This window comes from Thamnophis elegans, chromosome 1 (genome assembly GCF_009769535.1).
Source record: "Thamnophis elegans isolate rThaEle1 chromosome 1, rThaEle1.pri, whole genome shotgun sequence".
Lineage (NCBI taxonomy): Eukaryota > Metazoa > Chordata > Lepidosauria > Squamata > Colubridae > Thamnophis > Thamnophis elegans.
Genome location: NC_045541.1, coordinates 134,057,410 through 134,084,200, shown reverse-complemented (window position 1 = coordinate 134,084,200; position 26,791 = coordinate 134,057,410). Strand labels below are relative to the sequence as shown.

General features: G+C 35.0%; 1 protein-coding gene across 1 annotated transcript; it reads right to left on the bottom strand.

Annotated features, from left to right (window-relative positions):
• Positions 1 to 89: 89 nt before the first annotated feature.
• LOC116506140 (neurexin-3-like) lies at positions 90 to 26,791 on the bottom strand. The gene is made up of 6 exons (XM_032213799.1): positions 26,707 to 26,791; positions 26,175 to 26,294; positions 18,801 to 19,182; positions 18,363 to 18,553; positions 17,286 to 17,459; positions 90 to 232 (listed from the first exon to the last, which is right to left on the bottom strand). Exons 1-6 carry the CDS (start codon positions 26,789 to 26,791, stop codon positions 90 to 92), a joined length of 1,095 nt encoding a protein of 364 aa, XP_032069690.1.

Sequence of the window (26,791 nt, the reverse complement as noted above, 5' to 3'; positions counted from 1 at the left end):
AGTTCACCAGACAACTCTAACATTAGAATCCATGCAAGTTTGCAGACCACACACTAAATGGTTCTTGGTTCCCTTGTAACCAATTCAGTTTATTGTAAAAAGTGGTACTCACGGTCATTGCACTGATTTCCAGAATATGATGTCATGGAACAATCGCAAGTGAAGCCTTCCCACTGCTGAATACAGATGCCTTGGTTGGCGCAGGAATCTTCTTGACAGGTGGTGCTTGGTCCTGAAATGGCATAGCAAGAAATGCATGAAAGAAAGTGTAGCTACTAAGAAAGAGACATTATAATGGATTATGAATACTTATCTTCATGCAGCCCCCTGTCCACCTTCCCCCCCAAAAAGAAACGGTATGCTTTTCCATTTCATGGAACATGCCACAGAAATTCAGGACACATAAAGACATGGAGAATTAAACACTCAGCAACAAACAGGTAACTTGTACACAGCAGAAGGAAGGTATGAAAAGTAGCATATTCCCTCCTTGGCAGGGTCAGGAAAAAAATGCTTATAATAAGTACTATTTCCTCCAAAAAGGCTTATCACATCCCTCCTATTCTCAGTTAAACAACTTGATTCATCAGGTTATCCATCTTCCTAAGTTTTTTTTATGTATATATAAATAATGGGATTGTTATTTACATGCTATTTTCTAGGGAATTTGGTAGAAACATGGGTTGACAATGCTGACACCTCTATGAGGTGGACATCATTGTGTGTGATTTGGGTAGCTAAATAAATCAGATTAATAAATCAAATTTGCCTACCAAAACTCCCTCATCCAAAAAAAATTCTGCTGATATTTGGGGAAAAAATTAATAGGATCTGGTGAAATGTCAGCTCTTTCTAATTTGTTCCTTTATTTGTTCCATTTTCTCCTTTGTATTATATTAAATGCCATCATAAATAAGAACTTTAGCTCTGTACCAATAATTCTGAACATCTCATAGAGGCTTTTAGAAAAATGTCTCTGACACATGTCTGTTTTGGTTATACTAAATTAATTATAGTTCTATCTGGACTTTGCAAGTAGTAACTACTAATTTTATGAGCATTTCACGTACTATTCCAGTGGATACTTCTATTCTATCCTCTTAAATACTGTAGCACAAAGACTGAGGATTTAAGATGAACAAGAAATAATTTTGACTTGCTCCATACCGGTGAAATATCTGGATATAATTAATTAGCAGTATCCTATGAGATTCATCTATCAAAATGGACCACTACCCATTGTGGCATGATTGAAAAAAAATAAAATAACAGTTTTGCTTCTTTAGCAATGTTGTCAAATCTACAAAGCAGAGATAAAATTTCTTTGACATAGGGATCAAGTGAATAATAAGTAGAAAGATGATACGGAAACATCAATATAGCTACTTTGTCATATTCCCTTCTATCCTGGAAGGAAATCATGCTAGTCTAAATCTTGCTGTCACCACAGCATGCTATCTTCATGCATCCACTCAATATTCTACGGTCATGGTTGTTTTCATGGAAATTTCAATACCAACCAACAGTTTTTAACCACATGACAAAATATCCTCCACTTTACATGCAAAATGCTCTATCTTATTCCCTGCAACCTCCCTCCCTCCCTTTCTTTTCCTGCCATAAACCAATTGGTTTTTTTTAACAAAAATTCTTGAAACTATGGGTCAATTAAACAACTCTTTTGTATCAACTGAAAAATCCCTAGATGCTACAAAGAATTTTTAAAACAATTTCTGACTGGCCAACTGGGCTGTAGATCCAAGTCACTTGACAGTAAGATGGGCGGCACATAAATTTAATAAATAAATAATAAATATTAGACAACATTTTTTTTCAATCCCAACTCCATGTTTTAAACCAGTGATAAGTGAGCCAATTTTGGATTGCACATTCTCTACACTGAAGAGTTGATGGTCAACTAATATATCTATAAATGAAGGGGAAAGTCGCTACAGAAGCCAGGGTTCTCATTCTCCCTCACAGCTAAAAATGTATTGAGGAAAGGGAGAACAGGTTAGGCAATGGAATAATCCTACAAGAAACTAGTAGAACCATTTGGAGCTACACATGTGTCAGCATTTTAGTCCAACTGCTCTAACCTTGAACTTAGAACTTAGAATAATTTTATTGTCAATTTGAATTTACACTAATCGTCATACATTAAAATGATTTTTTCTTCGAAACTCATTAAAATGATTTTTTGTTGCCTACAGTTCTCAAAGGGTCAGCACCTGATGACACATAGCATTTGGAAGTGAGGTAAGAATGCCTATTCTTATAAGAATGTAATAGAAGTGTGCAACAAAGGATTGCACAAGAAGTCTACAACAAAGAATGTTGTTGCTAAAGAGGTCTGCAACAAAGGGTGGACAAGGTCTAAAGCAGGACTCTTAAACTCCTAGTCCAGGGGCCGGATACATCATGCCCAGGCTCAGTTTAGCAAAGGGGGTGGAAAGTCATGATATGTCCTGTGACGATGCCATGACAATGTGAGTTTGACACCACTGATCTAAAGCAATATCCCAGTGATCTTTTTAAATCAATAGCTCAGTGATCTTCTGTTAGGAGGTGCTAAGTCATTTTCTCTCTTTTTGAAGTGATTTCTAAACAGATCCTCAGAATCTTTCACTGTCTTTCATTCTGATTTGTAAAATATGCTCCTCAACAGGCTCTGTGGTTGATATGGAAAGTGAACTACTGCATTCAGTATAGGTTATATACACACACATATTTTTAATCAGTGACAAGACACAGCTCCTTAAATGAATCTCCACCTGGGTCAATACTACCTAAGGCACTTCAAGAGAATCCTTATGCCTTTTATTCATGTTGAATTCTAAAATGAGAGCAGCATATACTGCTGTTATTTGGAATATATCATGGAAATTTTACAGTATATTACATGAAGTTAGTCAAGCTGAGAGTTACATTGGCTTATATTAATTCTGGTAGGAAAAATGACAAATTTCTGGAAGTTTAAATCTTCCCTTTTAAGCATCCCTCTACAAACTTTCACAAATCTCCAAAGTGCCATCCCATGTTTGCAACAAGGAAACTGAGAGCAGATAGTTTCCGTCATTAAGTCCTCTCTTCCATGTATAACTGGGTGGTAAATCTAAATAGGCCACTTGTTGGATTAGAGTCCTTCCTTTGACAGGCTGGAAGTTTGGAGAAACTAGCTAGATACCTTATACTACAAGACTGGGTGGAAATCTTGGTGTCTTTATTTCATGCTAGAATGAATCCACTTAAAGCAATTGATTGTCCTCTACTAACATGGGGATGTGGACCATTCACATGCCCTCTGCCTTTTAAATTGGCTGCTGTCCTTCCTGATTTTTCACGGCTTAATGGGGCTCTGTGCTTTGAGTTTCTCATGCTTAGTGTTAAGCAGTAAATGCTTAAGGACAGGATCGGCATTCCTGCTCTGAGAAACTCCAGTTTCCAATGCATCTCCAATTTAGTAAGAAAGGTCCACAGCATGTCATTAAAGTGAAGGTCCGAGCTACTGTGGTGCAATTAAAATGATACACATTAAAAAAAATAGAACTTCCATGGGCCTGATATAAATAACTTGAATTTTCAAAAAAGAAAAAAAAAACATTGCATGTGTCTCTCTGCACATATTTCATGCTTTTGGGGTTTATTCTTGTAAGATACCTGCTGGAGGTTTTGAAGGAACGCTCACATAATTTGATTGACTAAATCAGCTTGAAAGTACTTGCCAGTTAATTGCAGACTAATCACCTAATATAATTACAATTCACATGTTTCAAATACATTTATGAGAATCTTTTACAATGCATATCTGGGGGAAAAAGCCTTCTAAGGTGAGCAACCAATCAAGATTGTGTGTCTGAATCAGGACTTCACGTGGATTTAAAATCTCTGGGAAAAGGGGGAAATGAAGTGAAATTCTAGGATTCGTGGGAATGCTAAGAGTTCCAATTTTCAGTAGGGATATAACAGGAGTTAGCTTACCTTTCTTTATTGGTCATAAGTCAAATGTATAGATATTATTTTTGCTTTTCCTTGTTGGCACTCACCAAGCAACAGATCCTTCTTGCTAAGAGAACATCTACCACAGATGCTTCTTTTCTCTACTAGGGTCAAAACTCCCCTGCTTGTGACATTTGACTATCACAATAGACGTGCCACAAAAAGTAAGAGGTTAATCCCCCTCCCCCCACAAAAACAAAACACACTCTAAAGTAAAGAAAAGCTGCTTTATGATTGGCAGTTCATGACAGAAGCAAAAGGGAGCTGACTGATGTGCACTGAAGAGAAAAGGATTTAAATAATATATTTCTTCAAACTTTGTACAGGGTGTCAGAAATGCTGTTTTTATAAATGCTTTCTGGTTCTGCTTTCTTCACCTAATAAAACATTAAAGTCTTAATGCTACATTATGCAAAGAATGTCATATCTGATATAGATTTCAGAAGAGTCAATTTAGATGTCAAAATTTATGGAAACACTGTTTGCATTTAAAATCATCCAACTATGTGAATTTCTCTCAAACGCACTATTTAAAGAAATATCTTACAGAGTTTTAAAGAAAAAAAAATCACACAAGGAGCTGCCAGCAAATAAAAGTATAAAAAATGCAAAATTCCAAAATAGCCGCCATAATTTACTATCCAGGTCAAACATGGCTGTAAATAATATTAGATAACTCTAATATTATATAATAGAATTAAATAAACAAACATTAAACTCAAGATAGCTACCGAAGTTTTTTGATTCAGCACTGCAATTTGTCTAACATCGGATTTTGAAAATGCATTTACCAGAATGCTTAGAACTATTTTCATATTTTCCAGTGACATACAAAGTGGACATACAGAAACAAGAAATTGTAAATTATGTGGACTCATGTCCCTGTCTAGTTTAGCTATGGTTGTCTACAAGTGAAGTATTTGTTTTCCTTCTCTATCAGTATGACAACACAGGGCATTCTGAACCCAAAGTGATGCAATACAATCAGTATGAGAATCCTGATAGACTGGAATTGAGGATGAAACTGAATATGAGCCTATAGTGTGATGCAGTTGCAAAAAAAAAAAAAAAAGCAAATACAGTCATAAACTGCATAAAGAAGTAATCATGTTGGGTAATTCTTACAAGTGTTGTTTTCCATTGATTCATCCATTAGAATTTATTCTCATTGCTTATTTTCTTTTTTCTTATGGATACGATTTACTGATATTGAATTTAATGATGCTAGACAAAAGATAATTTTTTAAATTTCTCCTTCACAACTTTGAGGTGGCACTGGTCATCATCATCATCATCAAGCCCATTTCAATGTGCAGGCACCACAAACCAGAGGCATGTTTCTTGATAGATAGCATTGTTTCATCAAAAGGACCAGAATGTCCCAACTCTTTCAATCCATATTAGCTAAGCAGAAGCTATGGAGGATTCCTCAAAGAAACTGGTCCAATGCCAGGAAAGTCTTTAGAGGGGATAATAAGCACTTTAAATCATACCTAGAAGCATACTGGCAATCAGTGCAATTTGTACAACTGTATCAGCCACAACTGGAACTGGCCAGAAAAAAATGAAGAGTAGCACCATAAAGACAACTTCAATTCACAAATCAAACTCATATCATATCTCAACCTGCTGCCAGTTCAGAATGATACCATTATTGTCAGTATCAAATACACTGAGAGATTAAGAAGCAGAAAGATGGGTGCACCTCTGGCTCCATCAAATATCATCAATTACACAAAAAATGCTGTGCTATAGACCTTGAAGGATAAGGCAAAAAGTCATTACCAATCAGACAAGGAAACCTTGAGCCATCCAAGGAATTACTTGGTGAAAATGTCTCAGGTTCCTGTCTAGTTCACATTTTGATAAGGTGAGGGAAAGGGAAGCTCATTCAGACTTGGAAGAGTCTGTTACTATAAATATACATAATCCTGGTCTAAATTTGTTTCTTCATCTGCTTTAGCTAGTAGGACTCGCAGGACTGAGAGCTGTCTCTGTGTTTGAAGTCTGGGCTGAAATCTGACTGAAACAACTCTAAATAATCTACTTCCACCAGGATTATCTGCAAGTGCTGGTAAAAATATCTCAACCGGAAACAAAATGATAATTAGATGACCTTTTGATGAGCGTGCATACCACCAACTCCTTCAATGCTGATGGCATCAGCCTTTCTCTGAAAGAAATGAGCCCATCTACATTTACCTTCTGGGTCATCCCATAACTCAGGAAGCTCTAATAAATAGGCAGTCAAACCCACCATACAGAGAACCCTGTCCACTTTCTCAAGAGTCGTCAAATCAAACCTATCCCAGGTAGACCTGAGCTCTAGGCACTTCAGCTGGAACAGCCCAATCAGAATTTCATCAGTTTTTTTTTTTAATTATATAATGAGTACACATTTCCAAGTGAATGTGCAAAAATACTAAATGAGAGAAATAGAACAAAGAATCAGGGCTGGAAAAGTGCCTTAAAACAAGTTTGCACTGTTGTGCAATAGCTTTCCATCTCACCCCTAGCATAATATGAAGAAGTTAATTTATCCTTCTAATATTTGTGGTCAAGTATCCCTCTTTAAACCTTTTCCATCTCCCCCTCATATATGTTTCCAGATTGGATTTCATAATCATAATGAGATTGAGCAGAGAATTGGAAAAAGAATTTCTTGTATCATAGGATTGCCTTGTAAGTAATTACACTGTGCTAAAGTACTTATTCCACATCTTGATTTTAGGAATCAAGCATTCAGTGCTACTTTCATGTACTTTAAACTTTTTTGTTTAGAAAATCAAGCCATGCAGTTATAGATATTCTTAAGGTGAGATACAGTCAAACCTCTCAAGCTATCCCAAAAACCTTAGTGAACATTTCTCCCCCCTCCATATCCTCACCACCCCATTCTCCAACTTAGCAAGTTGAAGAAAATTCATATCCCTTTGCCTTAGAGATGTGACTGCATTGATAAGAAATATAGATACTGATATATAAAAGGTTACATTAAAAGGTAACTCAGTCAAACTGGCAAGGAAACAAAAGCCTTCTCTACCTTGCAGGTCAGCTTTGGTCAACTCAACTTTGTTAGCAAAAGAACGGAAAAAGCGAAAACAATAAATCAGAGTTAGTAAAATAGCAGATAAACCAGGGTAACGTCTACAAAAATAAATAAAAAGAAATAGGGATAACCAACACAACCCATATGCTCATTTCAGAGATATGGGTGACACCAGCAAGAGACATGAAATGACACCATCAAAGACAACAGACAGACATAGGTGGAGAGAGTTAGCTATTATGGCCTCAATCCATCATCAGCTCCACATCAAACCAAATAGCAAGCGACATAGCATGGAGTACTGGGAAGAGAAATAGAATGGACATACTTCATATACAAAGAGTAACACCAGAAGGAACATTCATGGCACAAGATTCACCAATATTTATAAATGAAGGAGCCAACAGTGAGATTAGTTTCCCATTGAGGAGCTTCCCATGCTCGTTTAAAATAAAAAATTGGGAAACCTATCTGCTTCCTTTGTGATGTGCAGATCCAGAGAAAAAATATATGGATAAATTTCTGCTTAATATCCACTTCTCATGTAAGCTTTTAAGAAGGTACAGTAAATGTTGGTGTTTTAAAATAAGATTAAGATAAAATAACTTTTTTTCTATTTCAGAAGAATAGACTCCGTAGTAATGAAAGGCACCTCTGATCCCGAGGGATTATATTCTAAATCTGAGCTGCAAAAATCTGGATTATAACTAGAAGACATCAGAAGTTTCTGCATCTGGTTATTGCTATCTAGCAGTTTCCTAGATCTCATAAACAACCTATCTGTTTGGGATGTCTTTGATGTAGCTTTCTTTGAAGATTTTAGATGATGGCTTCAATTTGCAATACAATCACTCAGCTTTGTCTACTATGAATTTTTCTTGTTCATATACAAGATAGATTTACCCAACATCAAGTCTGTGTCGATCATATCCCACCATATTCAAAAACATTCTCATTGGAATGTTCCTGAAATGGAACCTGCTCTTGTTCTGGTCCTTGACTTCATTCTACATCAGTGTATTTCTAAATGAAAGTACTAAACACATTTAAGCCCATAAATAGTTGAAAATTTAAAGGATGCCCAAGCCCACAAGATTCTAGCCATTTGTTTCAATCACTGAAGGGGCTTATTTTTCTATTATTTTCTAATGAATACATGACTTGGAAACTTTTCCCTATGTGGTAGTGATATTTGCCCTGCAATTTCTTTTAGAATGTCAGAATCTATAACTGATTTAGGAGGCCCTTCTCTTCAGTTGATGATCATCATTGTCATTATCATTATCATTATCATCATCATCATCATCATCATCATCATCATCTGTTTATATTTATGTTCTTATTTTATTTTGGTATACATATTTTTCCTTGAATTTGGATATTTGGGGTCATTTGCCAAAATATAACTGATAAATACATAAATAAACATCAGTTAATGATGCCATCGGGGATGTGTTTCTAGAGTTTATGGTCTGTCATTCTACTAATAAATCCGGAGTAGATTAGACTCCATGGAGTTAACTTATTCTGAGAATTCTAAATTCCAGAAATCTCCCGGAACACATGAGTTGAGGCCCATGGGCAAATACTTCAAATACTATATGAGCTGAGAAAAACTGGTAGCAGGAGATATTTCTATCTCTACAGGTAATGTAAAGAATGTTTATTATATGCTCTTGATGTTACTATAAAATTTAAGATTAGAATTTGGTTTTATTAAGTTTTCCACAAAGTAGGAAATATTTAGTCTTTTCTTTACAAGGTGTCCCATGTGCATTTGATGGAGGTCTAACAAAACAGTCACTTTTTTGGAGATCGGACTCTCCAATTAATCAGAATGCACTTATAAGAAAACCCAAGGAAGAATTGGAAACGTATTTCCTTTTGCTGAGTGCTCTAAAATTAGATATACACACTTAATGTATTTATGATAGAGGATAGATAATGATATAATGATTTGGGATGGAATATATAAGATAGATAGAGGTAATAAACCAATGAAAGGAGCAAAGGCAAGATTATCCTTCCATTAACTTGTTAAGTATCTACTGTCCTGTCAAAAAACTTATATTTTAGGAACAAGTTATTCCAATACATTACTCTGAAATCAATCTTTGACTTCAGAGTTTCTTACCCATATTGCAGAAATTGAAGGGAGGGATGACCAAGAAAATATCCCATAAACATTTGATGGAACTAAAAGACATTTATATCCAACACTCAGGAAAGAAAGAAATCTGGTAAAGAACTGACCCATTAGCTATGCTGGAGGATTTATTAGATATCTTGATTATTCACTTTTGGAATACATTATTGTTATGTATTTTATTTTATTTTTTTTAAAAAATCACCCCATGCAGTTTATAGATATTCTCACAGACCACCATCAACCAGGTCTAGTGCTAAAACTGCAAAGGAAGTTTCTGCTTTAGCTTTTAATACATTAGCATTTAAACCACAATCCTACGTCACTTGCCCGCTTGTAAGATCACTTGCAAACAGTGTGATTTATTTCTATGGAGTCACTGAACACAGTGTACCTCACAATGACTCATCATGAAGCTTCGTGTTTTATATATTTGCTTTCTTTTAAAAAAAATGTATTCATCATCCAACAGTCATTAAATCAATTTTACAGAGTTTCTTCTCCCTTGAAGGAATTCTTGTTCTACTTTTTGAGCATTAGCACTATGCAAAGTTATAGAAGTGGGATAATTGAGCCTTCAATCTACTTTACAGTTTCAAAAAAATTATAATTAGATGGGGAACCCATAAAGGAAGTGGGTAATTCTGTGATACCAGTACATTATATGTTTTTTTTAAAAAAAGTAAAGCGACTAGGCTACTTAGTATCTGGTAACCAAAATTATTTCTGGTAGGTATTTATGACAGTTGGTCTGTCTTGAGGTCATGTGATCAGCATTTATATTCTTCCCAGCTAGCTTCCAACTGGCAAAGTCAGTGGGGGAAATCAGATTCACTTAATAACTGCATGATTCACTTAACAAATGTGGCAAAAAGGTCAGAAAATGGGACACGAGTCACTTTATAACTGCCTTGCTCAGCAACAATAATCTGGGGCTTGATTGTAGTCATAAATCAAGGACTATTTTTATATGTGGTATAAGAGTTACAATTGTTTATTATTACATCCACTAAATCTCACCTATTGTGAAAGAATTTCTCTTGCTGGCTCCAATTGTATAGTTACCACAAGATATCCAGCCAGTAAAATCAGGTTTTGAGATATATAAAGTACATTTAATCTGATTAAATCAACTGAGACATATTGAACCTATTTTTATTGCTAGTTTTAAAGAGAAGAAAGATCTTTTTAAACATCTTGTTTAGAGGTACTATTATTCTTGTCAATGAAGTCCCTCAGCAATAAAACACTGAATAATTAATGGAAAATTCTCATTTTACTCCTTATGTCTAGCCGAAGAAAGTGATGGCAATAAAATGAGGTTTGAACTCTATGAACTCTGATATGATGTGCATTTCCCAAATAAACATCTATACCAGAGCACTAGGATTCTCTTTTTGCACTTCTGTAAATTTTGTGATTTATTTTGTTGATTTTGCATATATAAAATTGCATATAGTCTGAGAAACTATATTACACCACAACATGGACCAGATACTTTTAAAGAAAATGTGTACATAGGAAAATTATAATGTATGTGTATTGTGGAAAATTATGAACAAAAATATTTAGAGATTTCATATATACAGCATATTTAAATAGAAGATTCATAATTGGCTGCATAAATACAATACAATTATTTTTTAAAAAAAATATTAATCTTTTACAAATACATCCATATACTCCCTAAAAGATTATGGATATTTAATAGTGGTAATTAATAGTGGTATCACTTCATAGTGGTAATTGGAAGATGTTACTTTCTTAAATATTTATCTCATTCATTCTCTTCATCCTCATCTTTTAATAAACTATTTCAAATTAATAATTGAGGAATATGGGGGGGGTTCTTTTCTATTTGTTGACAAAATAAGTTACAGAAGAAGCTCAGAAAGGTTATATGGAGATGTGCAATATCAACTATATATCAGCCTGGTTTTTCATTTTATGACTGATTTTGAAATCATTTCAATTTAAAAAAAGATGCAAGTAGTTTTTTAAAAATAAAATCCCAATATCAATATAATTCTTCATATTGTCCCCTTATTTACTATTAAAATTGATTTCTGTAAGTTACGTGACTGTCCTTGTTTTGATGTAGCTGTTTTTATTTAAAGTAGTCAAGCCAGCATTGTGTACCTTTTCTGGTTAAGCAATCTCATTATATGAATGAAAGTACTCAGATTTATATATAACTAATGTTTAGAAAATATGATTTGATACAGTCTTTCTGGCTTAAATTCCACTCACACTGATTATGTCATTCCAAAGCTGAGGATCTGAAGGTTGTGTGATAAGCGCTAGCTAAGCCTAGGATTCTTCACAGCTGGAGTCAACAAAAACTCTTAGCTTTGCAAAAATGTCTTTGTGGGAGTGTGCTTTTTGGAAAGCAGTGATCAAGCCTGTAACAAGGAAAGGGAGCAGCAGCCCACAGCTCATGTTAGCCATTGCCAAAGATCACAAAAATAGTTCTTTCAAATCCCAATAAGCGTGCATCCAGCTCTATCATGATCTCAGCTATGGATTAATGTCCCAAATTTTCACTTAAGAGCTCAATCCCAGATATGTGTAACAAATTATCTCTTTCAGGGTATTATCTCTTATGAGCTGACACTACATATAGTTATTTGTCTCGTGTAACCATCCTGGTGGTTTGATGCTTGTTTGCATGTAGGATAAGTTATGCCTTTTCTTTTTTAACAATCAGAATTACCTCACTGAACGTGGTTGTAAAAGATACAAAGGGTCCAATTAGTTTATGCAAGTCTGTACTGATGCATAATAGTTTTCCAAGGTCAGAAGAGGTATGGAACCTCTTAGCTTTCCAAGGTCAGAAGAAAGAAAGGAAGGAAGGAAGGAAGGAAGGAAGAAAGGAAGGAAGGAAGGAAGGTAGGTAGGTAGGTAGGTAGGTAGGTAGGTAGGTAGGTAGGTAGGTAGGTAGGTATGGAACTCAACTGCAGATGTAAAGAGACTAAATCAGATATCTTATAAATGTAAACATGTGTTCCATTACTATGTTTCTGATTTTAGTGGAATGGGCAATTTGCTTTTTAAAATGAGTGTTTGTGCGTGTCTTTGAATCACTGTTAACTTTTGGAAATTGCCTGGACCAGTCCCTGCAGTTTTGTTAAAAGGATTTCAGAAGTGGTTTGCATTGTCTGCTTCCTAGGACTAAGAGAAAGTCACTGGCGGAAAGCTAATTATGGACCTAAGGTGGGACTAGAACTTATATTTCCCAATTTCTAGATCACTGCCTTAAGCAGTTACACCAAACTGTATTTTGTTTTGAAAAAGGATTGATATTAATTAAGAAGATAGTTGTGCAACTATAGGTAGTAGAAATTCTGAATCTAGCAAACTAAATAATCAGACATTTCTATTTTGAAATGTCCTACATAAGATATATTTCTCTGAAACACAGCTGTTTCTATGTAGTATATGTAGTATAGTAGTACTATGTAGTATAGTGCCTAAGAGGAATATATATATATATATATATATATATATATATATATATATGTGTGTGTGTGTGTGTGTGTGTGTGTGTGTGTGTGTGTGTGTGTGTAAATATATATAATATATAAATATAAATATACATTATAAATGTAACAAAAAGGCAACAGTAAAAATATTGGGTTTCTGCCTGGATGGTCTCTTGTGACGAGCCGAAAGACAGAGAATGGAAGTAGTGATCTTCCTCCCATATTTGGGCATACCGGGGGTTGTTAAAAAATCTTATATACATACATACATACATACATACATACATACATACGTACACACACACACACACACACACACATATACACATGTATGTATGTATGTATGTATATGTGTGTGTGTGTGTGTGTGTGTGTGTTTTCTGAGGTTTTCGCGGGTGTTAGTATGTAGGTCTCTACTTATTTGGTTTTCTCCCGCGTAAAATTGGAGATATCTTGGCGACGTTTCGACGAAGTCTCATTCGTTATCTTCAGGCTTGGTGCTTCCAGGAGCAATGTGAGATCTCGGCTGTTTCTTCCTTTTAACTGCCAGTGGGGGGGTTGAACTGATTGGGTGGGAGCTTGGCTGTGTCCTGATTGGGTGGAGGTGTGTCCTGATTGGGTGGAGGTGTGTTCTGATTGGTTGGGGGTTTGTGTTTCATGTAAGGATAGGAGGGGTTAAAGAGGCTAATGGTGCATTTGCAGTCTGGCTTCTGGTCCTTCGTCGTGCCTCCTCATCAGTGTGGGTTTTTGTCTGCTTTCTTTGTGGATGTTTGGTGGTGATATTCTGTGTGGCTCTTGTGAGTGTGGGCCTGGTGTCATTCATCATGTTAGGGACTCGTTTATCAATAAGGGCAGGCTTCCAAATGGCTGGCAGGCGGGAGGTATCGTCCCACCTGTTCATGCTGTGTGGGCATTTTTTTATCACCAGAACCAGAAGCCAGACTGCAAATGCACCATTAGCCTCTTTAAACCCCTCCTATCCTTACATGAAACACAAACCCCCAACCAATAAGAACACACCTCCACCCAATCAGGACACACCTCCACCCAATCAGGACACAGCCAAGCTCCCACCCAATCAGTTCAAACCCCCACTGGCAGTTAAAAGGAAGAAACAGCTGAGATCTCACATTGCTCCTGGAAGCACCAAGCCTGAAGATGACAAATGAGACTTCGTCGAAACGTCGAAACCAAGACATCTCCAATTTTACGCGGGAGGAAACCCGAATAACTAGAGATATATATGTATGTGTGTGTGTGTGTGTGTGTGTGTGTGTGTGTATGTATATGTATATGTATATGTATATGTATATGTATATGTATATGTATATGTATATGTATATGTATATGTATGAATGGCAGCAAAATAGTTTGTTCAAACTATTCAAATAACATTAAGCGTAAATTTAGGCTCAGAACCCTCCAGACATCTGACCAACACTTTGCTATATTTGAAATGATACACTGCAGCTAAGAAAGTAAAATAAGATATCATGTATATATATATAATCAATATAAGCTGCACAAGTTGGAGCAGAACCATTATTTTTCATGGCTCACATATTCATAATTTATTTTCTTCTTTGTAGAGATGTAGCTAAACTAACCAAGTGTCCCAAAAAGGAAAGAAAAGACCTTCTACTGTTAGGTATCCTAAATATTAATTTATAGCACAAATCCTGTGCTCAGGTATATCAAGTGAGTTATTTTCATAACTCATTAAATAACTGGCCATTCACAAGAGATGGAAAATAGAGGAAAGTGAAATGCAGAAAGTATTAGCAGTTATCTTATTAGAAATCTTTTCAGAAATCAGAAGCTGGATGATAACACAATCATAATTGCATTTGTAAGTTAATATATAAATTAAAATGACTAAAATAAAATAAAGTAAGAATCTTGTTCAAGTCACAAAAGATAATACTGGACTTCTTAATTAACTGTGGTACAGATGCTTTCTGTTGCAATCAACTCTAACATTTCCTTATTCAAGAATGTGTTTTGAAGTCATTGACAGAATGGCAAAAAATATTTATTTATTTACTTCTTTTTATAATCCCATTACTGAGGATTCTGTAATGAAGGATTGAGTCTAATATCATGGAAGAAAAATCCTTACTGTGTACCACAAGTTTCTGTTCTCTTACCCACATAACCAATATACCCTTAAAATCTGCTTCGTGGAGCAGATTTAAAAAAATGCAAGGAGCTATAGATAATACAGCCCCCTTGAATTATATATGTAAATACATCTACTTCTCACAACAGTTTCATTTTTAAATTCAGAGTAGTTAAACAGCTAACCCTAAAACGATTTGTGCCATCATCCAAAAGTTGCTTTGCAAATAGTTACTGTCAATAATGGAATTATCATCACTTGCATTATCTGCCTTTCATTTCCCTCTTCCTTCACTGTTTCTCCCACTGTGCATATCTCTCTAGTTCTCTTATCCTTTTGATAATGTGACTCTAGTAGGAAAAAAGCTTATCGTCTTTAATATTTGTTGCTTCCATTCATTTTTTTGCAGGTCAACAAAACTGTCATATTAATATTGTCAGATGACACCAGCCATTGATGGTTATTTTACAGAAAGAGATATTGTAAAATATTAAAGAGAAGGGGAAAAAATTCATATGTGACTATTTTCCTCTCAAATCACAGGTTTTCAAATACAAAGGCTGAGAGAGTCTTAGTAGCAGCCATTGTGGGAATGTTACATTAATCTAATTTGCCTTATTGATATGTCCTACCTACCTTCTTCCTAAATCCCTGATTCTTTCAAAAGTCTCATTATTCCAGAGGATTATTTCTTCATACTTCCGATCCAAAAGTAAAAATATGGTACAAAAGAAGATGCTTTTAAAGTAGATTGCTGTTTATTCCAAAGTCATATAAAATATAAAAGACTGATGGAGCCAACTAACCATGTAATTCATAGAACTCTTAGGTGACCAAATGGGAAGTTACTCATAACATAGTGTAGGCAGTGATGGGATTCAATTTTTTTTACTGCAGGTTCTGTAGGTGTGGCTTGGTAGGTGTGGGCGTGGCTTGGTGTGCGTGGCTTGGTGGGCATGGCAGGGGAAGGATACTGTAAAATCTCCATTCCCACACCACTCAAGGGGCAGGTTACTGCTAAATCCCCATTTCCTCCCAATCAGGTGGGACTCATGAGACAAAGAATAGATGGGGGAGGGGCCAGTCAGAGGTGGTTCTCCAAACTACTCAAAATTTCCACTACCAGTTCTCCAAAACTGGTCAGAATCTGCTGACTACTACCTCTGATTATAGGCCTGCTTTTCTTCCATTGTTTTTTCTCAGCCCACTAGAACCAGCAGAGAGGATATACAACACATCTCCTCTATCAAACTGTGTCAACTTGCTTGATCTAGCAGCCATGCCTTCTCTAGGACAGTGCCTACCTTGTGTAATAAAATCTCCCCAGAGATCTGGATGACTCCAACCCTACTGGCTTTTCATAAGGCTTCAGAAACCTGGCTGTTTTTCCAGGTATTCAGGCCAGGTGGTTAGATAAAAGGTTGGGCTAGCTTATTGTGGCTATGATTTTATAAGGTATCATTTCCCTTGAATGTCATAGGCTATTTTTTTTTTTAATTATTTGGTTTTAATCTTAATACGCTACAGAGAATCACTGTTGTGAGAGTGGTGGCCATATAAATTATTTAAATAAATAAAATATTACACCATCCTAATAAAAATATTATTATGCATAGATTTATCATTTGAATGTGATTAATTATAATTTGAATTCATAAAATACTAAGTGAAACTGGGATATATGTAATAACTCATGAAGACCACTGTGCATTGTTTTAGGAGCACGGATACTTTTACAGAATCCTGTTTGTGGAAAATGACTCAACTGGAAAAAAATAATGTTAACATATTTGTTGTGTTTCTTATAATCACTGTCTGATTATGAATAAACATCTCCAGTTGTTTCTTATATACATAATTACTGCCAGTTGATGGGTAAGAATGTTTTTAATAGAAATCAGCCTAAAGCTTTCATTGTAGAATACAACTGAATAGCAAATATTATGCCTTAATAATTAGCAAGAGCTTGCAGGATAGGAAATTGAGATCTTATATTAGGAATCAAATCAATCAAAGACATTTCATCATTATGTAAGGTCTCAATTTTATTTGGGGATTAAATATCCAGATCGTTTATATATTGGCAAATCTTTAATCATTATATTACTTCTATAGTCTTCAGCTATTTATTTGATGTTTTTGGATAAAATCTGTAATCATTACTGTTCTTGTTCCTGATTTAAGGTGATTAGAATTATAAACATAACCTAAGCGAGCCAAGTGATATGTTTGTTATATATATAATGTATTTTGTGATAGGGATATAATACATCAAACAAGAAAGCGACAGAACCATCTCTCGTTCCTTTCACATGTTGCACATCCAAGATGATTACAAATACGGAACATGTATATGGATAGCATGGGGAGATGTTACAATGAGGATAGATCAGTAAGAGCCTTTATGAACGAAATGAATGGCAATGCATAGAATAGCAAGGAGGGAGGGAGGACTGAACAAAAAGAAATTGCATTTTAACTGAACTATACCTTCACATCCCCGCTCAATCTGTCCGCTGCGGTGCAGAGCATCATTAATGAGATCTGGTAGACGTCCATTCAAGTCCACTGATGCTAGGCAGCCCTGAAATCCATCTCTGGATGCTACCAGCTTTGGGAGATTGCTATACATTCCTTGAGCCAGTCCAGCAATGTACAGGTCGCCTAAAGGAAAACAGACAGGAGACAAGGGAAGTCCAAGGAAATCAGTGAGCAGTGCTATTATATTATGATCAGCATCTTAAAATGCCTTATTGCTAATGATAAGTTAGGTAATGCCAATAGGAGAGAACTTTGCAATATAAACAACTGTGTGATATAGAAATAAGCAGCTGCAATTATACATTGCATCAATAATATTATAGTTCCCAAATTACGAACAGTAACAATTTCATTACATTCTATATGAATCAGACCCCAAGTCTTATAGTCAGTTCTAAGCACCATACTTTAGAAGGAAGATCATAGAACTAGCAACTGATCCAGGGAATTAGGAATATTAGGTTAATATCGGGAGGATAGAACTAAGGAGCGTATATTTGTCACTCAGACAAATTCTATGTTCTATTCTCTATCATTCCGGAGCATGTGTCACATACCAATAGTTTAACTTACAAGTAAACAGATTCTGAATGAATATGAGGAAAAATAATAATAATAAAAGTTGTTTTATAATTGAATCAGTTACAGGCTGCGTACTGGACTCCCCTTCACTTGTTTATGATCTGTTGAGGAAGTTTAATCTAGACTCCTGCTCTAGGGATTGGATTTGAAGATGTAATTTCAACCCTATGATGCCATATATAAAGTTCTTAAGAAATAAGTTCAGCTATCCAGTGCAATACCTTTTTAAATCTTACTGCTTTCTACAGAGTGCAGTTCCCAAAAGCATGATCCCTTTATAATCTTTATAACTAAAAATACCAGGTATTTATAATCATTATACTGTATGGTTCACCATGTCAATATTTCCCACACCCAGCTTTCAGATTTTTCAATGGATATGGTATTAGGAATAATTATTATCATGCATGGATGAATCAGTTCAAAATTGATCCAATTACTTACCCTTAAGGTCAAGGTTTTTGGCACCATTGATGACCTGAGTAACAACCCTGGTATCCACTTTTAGGCTATGGGTGTTGCTGTTGTCTCTGGTGATAACTACATTGTGCCACTGGTTGTCATTCAATGGGCGATCACTATTGCCCTTGATAACATTAGGTCCATTTCCAAGGTCAAACACATAATGGATATACCTTCAAAAAATAAAAGTTCCGGCTTTGAAAAGGTTAAAAAAAAGATCATTCTAAATTTCAAATAATAAAGGTTTGTCTAGGGAAATGAAACAGAAGCAGCTTTGTCAGAGAAAATATGCTATAGCTATGAAGTCATTAAAGTTATAATTTCAAAAAATAAAAGAATCAGTAATTAAAATTAGGTTTTAAACATGTATGGAAGACCTCTATTAACGAATCCATTGCCAGAGCCAACCGAAGATCTTACCCCTTGACCAGCTCAACTGCAATGAAATCATTTCCATCCCCACTGTTGAAAAGGATGAAACCATCGGCAGACGTTGTCTTGAACTGGAAGAAGAGATGCATGGAGGTATAGGCCTGCAAGGTTGCTAGGCTCAGATAGCTGCTCTTGGTCTTGAAGGTAACAGGATCAGCAATGATGTTACGGAGCCCAAATCGGGCTTTCAATTCACAATAGTCAATGTCTCCATTCTTGCATAAGTCAATGTAGAGAAGGCCATTGAACATGAGGCTCTGAAGGTGGCCAATGAAGCTGGAAGGAATGACAGAGATGTAACGCTTCTCTGTCATTATCCCAGTCTCAATGTTGTGGAACTCCAAGCGAGTGTGGTCACCAACCATTGTACCTGAAGATCAAAGCACAAAACAACTAAAAAAAATTCTGCAGTAACGTGTAATAGAAGAAAGCCTACTCAAAATTATTTCCATCTTTTTAGGAATAAATAATGACATTTATTGCTAAACTACAATTTCCAGTATTTTTAACCATTACCATTTTTTCTAGGAATGTTGGGAATTGCAGGCCACCAAAAGGTGGGGTGCTAAATAGTTCCTGAACCTTTTTTCTATTAATACTAATGCTGTTTCTTTAAGTCAACCTATCATAACTTGATACATTAAATCTGTGCATCTTCCATACCAAGGAATTGCAGCTATTGTGGTCTTTAGTACTCATGGGTGACAATTTTAAAACTACATTCCAACCCATGTGGGGAACACAATGATAAATAAGAATGCCTTAAAGCTCCACCACCTTGTCCAGAAGATGCAAGGTAAACCACTGAAAGAAATGCATTAGCAGATTTCATGCTTGTAAGACTTGACATTCCTCTTTCTTCTTTAGATTAGCTTTTGAGAAAACAATTTTGTAAAGATGTGATCACTGATAAAGTTGGTTGAATAGGCAAAGTTATTAGGGAGCTTGTTGTATTAAGCTCTGAGTGCAATTGAAATGAAAATGGAGTGAACAGAGACACAATTTTAAAATCAACCAATATCAGCAATTCATATATTATCTGTCCTTGTGGATAGTAGTATCAGGACCAAGTATGTTCAGTTTTGAATTTTAAAAGATAAAATTGCACACTAAAGTGTGACTTCTGATAATAAATTTCCACTGTATAATGTACAGATAATCAACATTTATATCAGCCTGTACAAGTCATTGTAATAATCATCTTTATCTCTTTTCCATTTCTATATATCTTTAACAATTCCTGAGAATCTTTTTTGTTTCATGTAGATTTTATTGTCACAATCCTTTATTGCTGATCAAATATGATTCAATAACACTACATTCTGCAGAATGCTATCACACTTTTAAAAACAGCACCAATTAGAAATGTATGAGAATGATACATATAATTAAAAAAATGCAATATGATATTTTTCTCACAAACTTTTAATTATGTTAACTGATACTGTTCTCATTCTCCTGTTTTTATTTGTAATCCTATGACTGCATTGAACAATTATGACTGGCAGAATTATTTCAAAACACATTATATATTTAATACTACAAAATTGTTGGCTGTTCTTGGATATACATTTAAACTAGGTTTTAGAATTTATGAGAGTGCAACTATAGGTTTTTCTCGGGTTTTATACTGCTTTCCAATTGGAAACACCCCCACCCCCAAAAAAAGTCTCAACCTTCTGCTTCTACTTAGATTAACTACATTTTAGTGTAGTATCTCAACCCTAAACAATCATAGATCTTAATTATAATTAACAAAAATAACCGCTTTGAAATTAGCTGTTTGTACTAAACATATACTTGAACTTAATGTTGAATCTTAACATAGTTAGGGTTTGGACAATATGACAAGAAGTTACTAAATTCACGTAGAATCAAAAGGTTTCTGTTATGTCTATGATAGGAAATGAAAGCATAGTGAACAAGCAGAAGTGTAGTCTTGGGTCTTTCTTCTAGCACTAAGCTGGAGGTTCAGCTTTAAATTTTCACCAATCCCTCCAGTGTTTTTCATTTCTGTGGCAGCACCTGTCTTACAGAACAGGATCCCACCCCCTGCCTGAGGTCTGGATGGCTCCAACTCTGTTAGCCATTTGTAAGGTTCTGAAGATGTAGCTGTTTCCCTTGATGTTTGCATTAGGAATTTAGATAGTGTCTGCTCCTGGCTTTTGTGATTAGGGTCATTCTTTTATTCTTTAGGCCAAGGATTGTATATGTTGTGGTTCATGTTTTAATCCTTGTACAACAAAATCACTGTTATGATTGATGGCTATACAAATTATTTGATCAAGTGAATAAAATGAATAAATCTCTACTTACAGATCAGCAATCTTGTCAATTTTAATACAATTTTTGATTGATTGATGCTGGATTGATTATGTGCATCAAGTCAGTATCGACTCTTAGCAAGCACCTAGATTTTCTCCATGATGATTCGTCTCTAATCTGGTCCTTCACTTCTTCCAACAGTGCCCCTATTGCTACTGTAACATGATGCTGGTTATCCTTTATTTCCCCACCTTTCTTACCATTAGAGCCTTCTTGGAGAATTAAGTCTTTGTATAATGGGTCTGAAGTAGGATAATTTGAGCTTGGCCATTTTTGCCTCAAGTGAGAACTTTGGGTTGATTTGATCACTAATCAATTCATTTGTTTGTTTTTGTGGCTATCCATCATTTTCTCTCCAACACCATTGTTCTAGTCCGTTATCTTGCTTCTTTAAAGTTATACTTTTGCTTCTACTGGCCTTCCATTTTTCTGATCTTTCTTAGCACAGATAGATGTTACCCTTCGAATATCTTTTGATGGCCTTCATAGCTGCTCTATCAAATGCTAATTGTGATGTACTGTGTTTCTTTATATATTATTTATATTTTTTGAAAGTTTTAACAGAAATAATAAAAACAACTACAAAGTAAAATAGAACAGAGAAAACAAAAAGGAAAGCAAAATAAAAGGAAAGGCTAAAGTGCAATAAGAAAAAAATAGAAGAAAGTAAAAAAGAGACTAAGACTTATATAAAGGTATAAAGAAGTGATTTTCAGTGTTCGTAACAGCAGTTAAGTACAATTATATTTTAATCTCTCTCTCTAGTTACACTGTGACACTCTTATTTCTGTAATCTAGCCTGCCTAATCATCAAAACTACAAATCACAATTTCATTTTTTCCACTTTTATGCAAAAAATCTGTTATGGATGTTTGTGACGTATTTCTTGACTGCTTGTTCCGTTACTGTTGTTGGTTGATCCTAAAGGTCAGAAACTATATTCCACTTTGATATCTTCATTGTCAATACCAAGCCTGGTTATTGTACCTCTTGTCTTTGATCTTCATTATATTTAGTTCCATTTTTTATTATGTTTTTTTTTTACTTTTATTACTAGACTCTGCAGATTCTTTGCATTTTCATCTATTAACTAATTAGATAAATGTCATCAGCAAAATGTAGGTTATACATACATACATACATACATACATACATACATACATACACATACACACACATACATACATATATATATACACACATACATATATACATATATACATACATACATACATACATACATACATACATACATACATATATATATATACATATATATATATATATATATATATATATATATATATATATATTCCAATTTTAAAACAACAGTCAACTTCTTTCAACCCAGCTTCCCACAGAATAACCTGTTCTTCCTACTGGTTAAATAAATAAGAGAGAAGTATATAAGGCATGTCTTGTTTCATGAGGAACTCTTGGTGCTCTCTGAGCTTGTTTGTTTTCTTGCAGACATTTCACTTCTTTGCCAAACTGCAGCCAATCCGTTTCATTATGTTCAGTCTGTCTGTGGCTACCTGAACTGTGTATAGGTTTCTACTAAGGGCAATGAGCTGTTCTGAGATTTCCATTTGCCTCAGTACATTCCACAGCTGGATGTGATCAACACAAGTGAATGAGACACATACTGAGTTCTTTTTGGTATTCATTGGCTTTCTCAGTCATCCAGTGTGCATCAGCAATAATATTTTGTATTCCTCAGCCTTTTCTGAAGGATTGAACATCTGGCATCATTATTCTATGAAGGGCGGTAATCTGTGCTAGTTTATTTTACCAGCATTGGAATTAAGGATATTGTATCGTAGTTTGCACACTTTATGAAACCTCCTTTTTTTTTTTTTTTTTTTTTTTTTTTACTGGAAGGTAGATTGGCCTCTTATTATTTTTGGCCACTATGTCAGTCTCCAGATTTGTTGGCATAGTATGGTTAGAAAAACATTCCCCAAAATGATTTCCAAATAGTGTTTAAAACGATGTTTGGAAATTCTCAGCATTCCTCAAATAGCATCAATCTATCTGATATCTGCTTAGCTCAAAGATGAACTTGAGCTAAGGAGGTACAAGTTTAAAACCAATAGCATTAACCAGATAATCTTGTTTTAGTTACCATCTCTTAGTCTGAGCAATCTTTCAGATTACTTATGGTGCTAATACTGTAGAGAGTTCACTCCTCTAAGAACACTTCCATATGGCCAGCTCTCAAAAATCATCACTCAAAGTCTCTGAGCTGATATTTGCAAAGTATTAATGATAACTATTGAAGAGCCAGAGCCAATCTGCACTTTTTTCAACTAACCAAAAAAATATGGATTTTAGTGCCAGGCTGGGTCCTAACTCTTTGCCTTGTTTCATTAGTTTGTTCTGAAGAAGAAAAGGAAATCAGTCAGTCAGCTGCAAAACACTACAGAGTCCACAATGGAAAAGTCATGTGGTAGGTTATCAAACTGATCAAAATGTTTCCAGTCCCTAAATTATAGAGAACCTTCTCAAATTACAAAATAGTGGCTGGATTGCCCAAAGACAATGTCAGCTTAGGAAAAAGGACTTTACACCACTCTAGCCAAAATCAAATGGTAAGATATCTATTTAAAAAAAAAAAAAAAATTCTCGAAAATGATTTCTTCCAATATTAAAGCATAGTTTGGGTTGTTGAATGGAGGTTATTTCTCCATTAAGAGCTAAATTGTTGTATTAATTGAATTGGATTTTCCATGTACAAGCAATTCCAAAATACTTTGGAATACTTGTTTCCCACTTTGGGGATTGTCCATTAAATTGTCAAAAGCAAGGGTAGCAGAAGAAGAAGGAAAAGAAAAACGAGGACAAAGTCATAAAAATGATAATGTGGTCATCCTGCTGTTTTTCACAGGAAAAAAAAATAGTTTTACTCTACTGTCTGAAGTTAGTTTGGTTATCATTTGCTCAACAATGTGGCAGGGGGTAAGGCTGAAGAAGAGGTAAGAACAGGCTCATTAACTTCAAGTAGTAAATTACCTTTCCATTTCACCATGGTGTGATTCTATACCGGTCATTAATTATTTGCTTCCAGAAAAAATATAATTAAATTATCTTTTTTTTCTTATTTACACAAATTACAAGCATATAGTTCCCATTGTTACTTGCAATACACAAAGCATTCAGCCATTCTTTTACGTGTGTATTAATCGGTAGGCATATAGATGATTGCCAGTGTTAAGCTGCATATGTGTTAATTTGTAACTCGGTGGGCATGATGCTATATTGTATGCTTTAATAAGTAAGAGTAATTAAAGTGGTTTAGAATTTCACATTTGGATTTATGAACTTAATGTTATCAAAACTGGGCTATGAATTACCTATCCTACTCTCCTTAAACACACACAATTTACTTCTGACAAGCTTTGTTGTATTAAAGCAACACATGCCATCATGTGGCTAAGCCCTAGAATTGCTTCTTTCTTAGTACTGATAAATTATTCATAGAAGCATAAAAAAATACTGTTTCAAAAATCTACAATGAGTATACTAAACAGCCATAAATATGAAAAATAGTCTGAGTTGTCATTAAAAGATTTTCCTTCTTAAAAAAGCAATGCATACATTTTTCATTTTCCCCTCAACTTTGCTTACTTTTTCTATTAAATTTACAGTCAGATCATTAATTAATTTTTCCAGGGAAAATGTATTTTTGACAGCCAGGTGACTTTGGGCTTTCTCTTAGCCAAACCCACCTCTCATGCTTGTTGTTTTAGGGAAAATAGGAATAAGAAAGAGTATTAGGTATGTTTGTTGCCTTGAATTATTTATAGAAATAGTAAAGGTTGGATAGAAAAAACAAACAAACAAACAAATAATAAAATGTGCTTGAATGCAAATACATATTTTAACAGCTCAAAATAGAATATGTTGAGCTTATAAGTTGACATCTTTATATTTCAGTGCATCTTGATATGTACATTTAAGACCATGAGCACATAGAACTACATGACTGTTTTCAACTTCTTCACCATAATACCAATTCTACCTTTATTGTATACATATTGTATATGTATTATATCATTGTATACAAAATGTGTATCAGCTTGAGGGCTATACTTGGCTTTTTAGCAGGGCCATAGTCTAAAAGTGGTGGGCTACTTTAAAAGAAAATTAGCTTTTATATTATCCATTTATATTACGGTATTGTGTCTAGTTATATTTTTATGGAGGAGGAGGAGGGAGAGAAGGAAGGAAGGAAGGAAGGAAGGAAGGAAGGAAGGAAGGAAGGAAGGAAGGAAGGAAGGATATGTGATTACCTGCAAGAGGTAATGCAGTGAACACAAAAAGAGAAAGTAGAGAAAAGATAGAAAAGCAAAAGGAAAGAAAGGGTAGCATTTAGGAAAGTGGTGCAGTATAGAATGAATAAGAATTGACTTGGACATGGCAAGAAAATGGTAGAACATGGGAACTACTAAGGGCCACATCCAACTCACTGCCAGCTTGCCTATAGACTGGTGTGAAGTATTTGCACTTCTGTCCTAGACTAGTTAAACAGAGGATTTTTGCAAACTTTTAATCAGTTTTTTTCTTAAATTCTTTCAAGATTCTAAAAAAAACCTACTATAGAATATGTTCCTGATTTCTTTCCTTGCACTGGGAATGTCCACAGAATTTCATAGGAGATGATTACAGATATGAAGTAGAAAAGAATGTAGAACTTAACATAGTAAGAAGCATTGTCAGCATTGATTGGTATTCATTTTTTACAGGAATAAAGCATGAATATAAACAAAATAGTCTAGAATCCTCTTATTCCCATCATCCTTTATACAGTGTTCCAGACTTGGGTCTGAGTCAAGTGCTTACTTGGCTAACCTTGTTCTTCATAGTGCTGAAATCAGTAGCTGAGATTGCATTTGTGCCACATAGTTTATTGTGTGATCCACTTTATTTATGTCCTTCATTCTTCAGGTATATCTCACAGAATTATGTCTTATATTATGGGACATAAGTTCAAATGCAAAGGACTCACATTTAGTAAATAGAGATGAACCCACTCACCTTCGGCAACATCATCATCAACTGTAAGTTTGAGGCTCTTTCCTCGGCGTACCACACGGACTGTGTGCCACTCATTATCATTGAGTTTTTGCCCAGCATAAAGGGTTTCTGGTCCTTTACCTGGAGACAGCAGCAAGTAGAAGCAAGTGTTAAAGTCACATCAAATGCATAGAAACATTTTGCTTGGTTGGAAAAAAAAAACCACCACTGAAATCACCTTGGTGTGAATACACAGAAGCTACTTAATTCAGAGATGGCAGAAAAATATGCACTTAGATATCTAATAAACTTGCACATTTGGTCTAATTAAAACTGAAGGAGGTTATTATTCTCTTACAATGACTGCTGTCCTTTTTCTGTATAGAAAGTATTTATGTGTTCTTCATGTTTTATCATATAGTAGATCGGTATCTTACCTTTCCTCTCAGAACTGAAGCTGGCTTTCGTAAGAATCTTCTTTCATTTTTGTGCCTACCCAAGTCTTGTGAGATAGGCTTGGTTGAGAAGAGGTGATTGGATAATGAACACTCACTGGCTAAGTGAGTTCCCATGGCTAATGATGAATTTGAATCTGGACCTTCTTGGGTCCAATCAAACACCTTAAACACTATTGCCAT

Bases quoted from the DNA above. Each gene is read 5' to 3' on its own strand.
- LOC116506140 (XM_032213799.1), bottom strand. From the start codon at position 26,791: ATGGCAATAGTGTTTAAGGTGTTTGATTGGACCCAAGAAGGTCCAGAT. The intron at 26,295-26,706 runs GTGAGTGTTCAT...TGCTGTCTCCAG, and splicing joins CATGGGAACTCACTTAGCCA to GTAAAGGACCAGAAACCCTT. The intron at 18,554-18,800 runs GTAAGATCTTCG...TATTTTTTGAAG, and splicing joins GCAGTTGAGCTGGTCAAGGG to GTATATCCATTATGTGTTTG.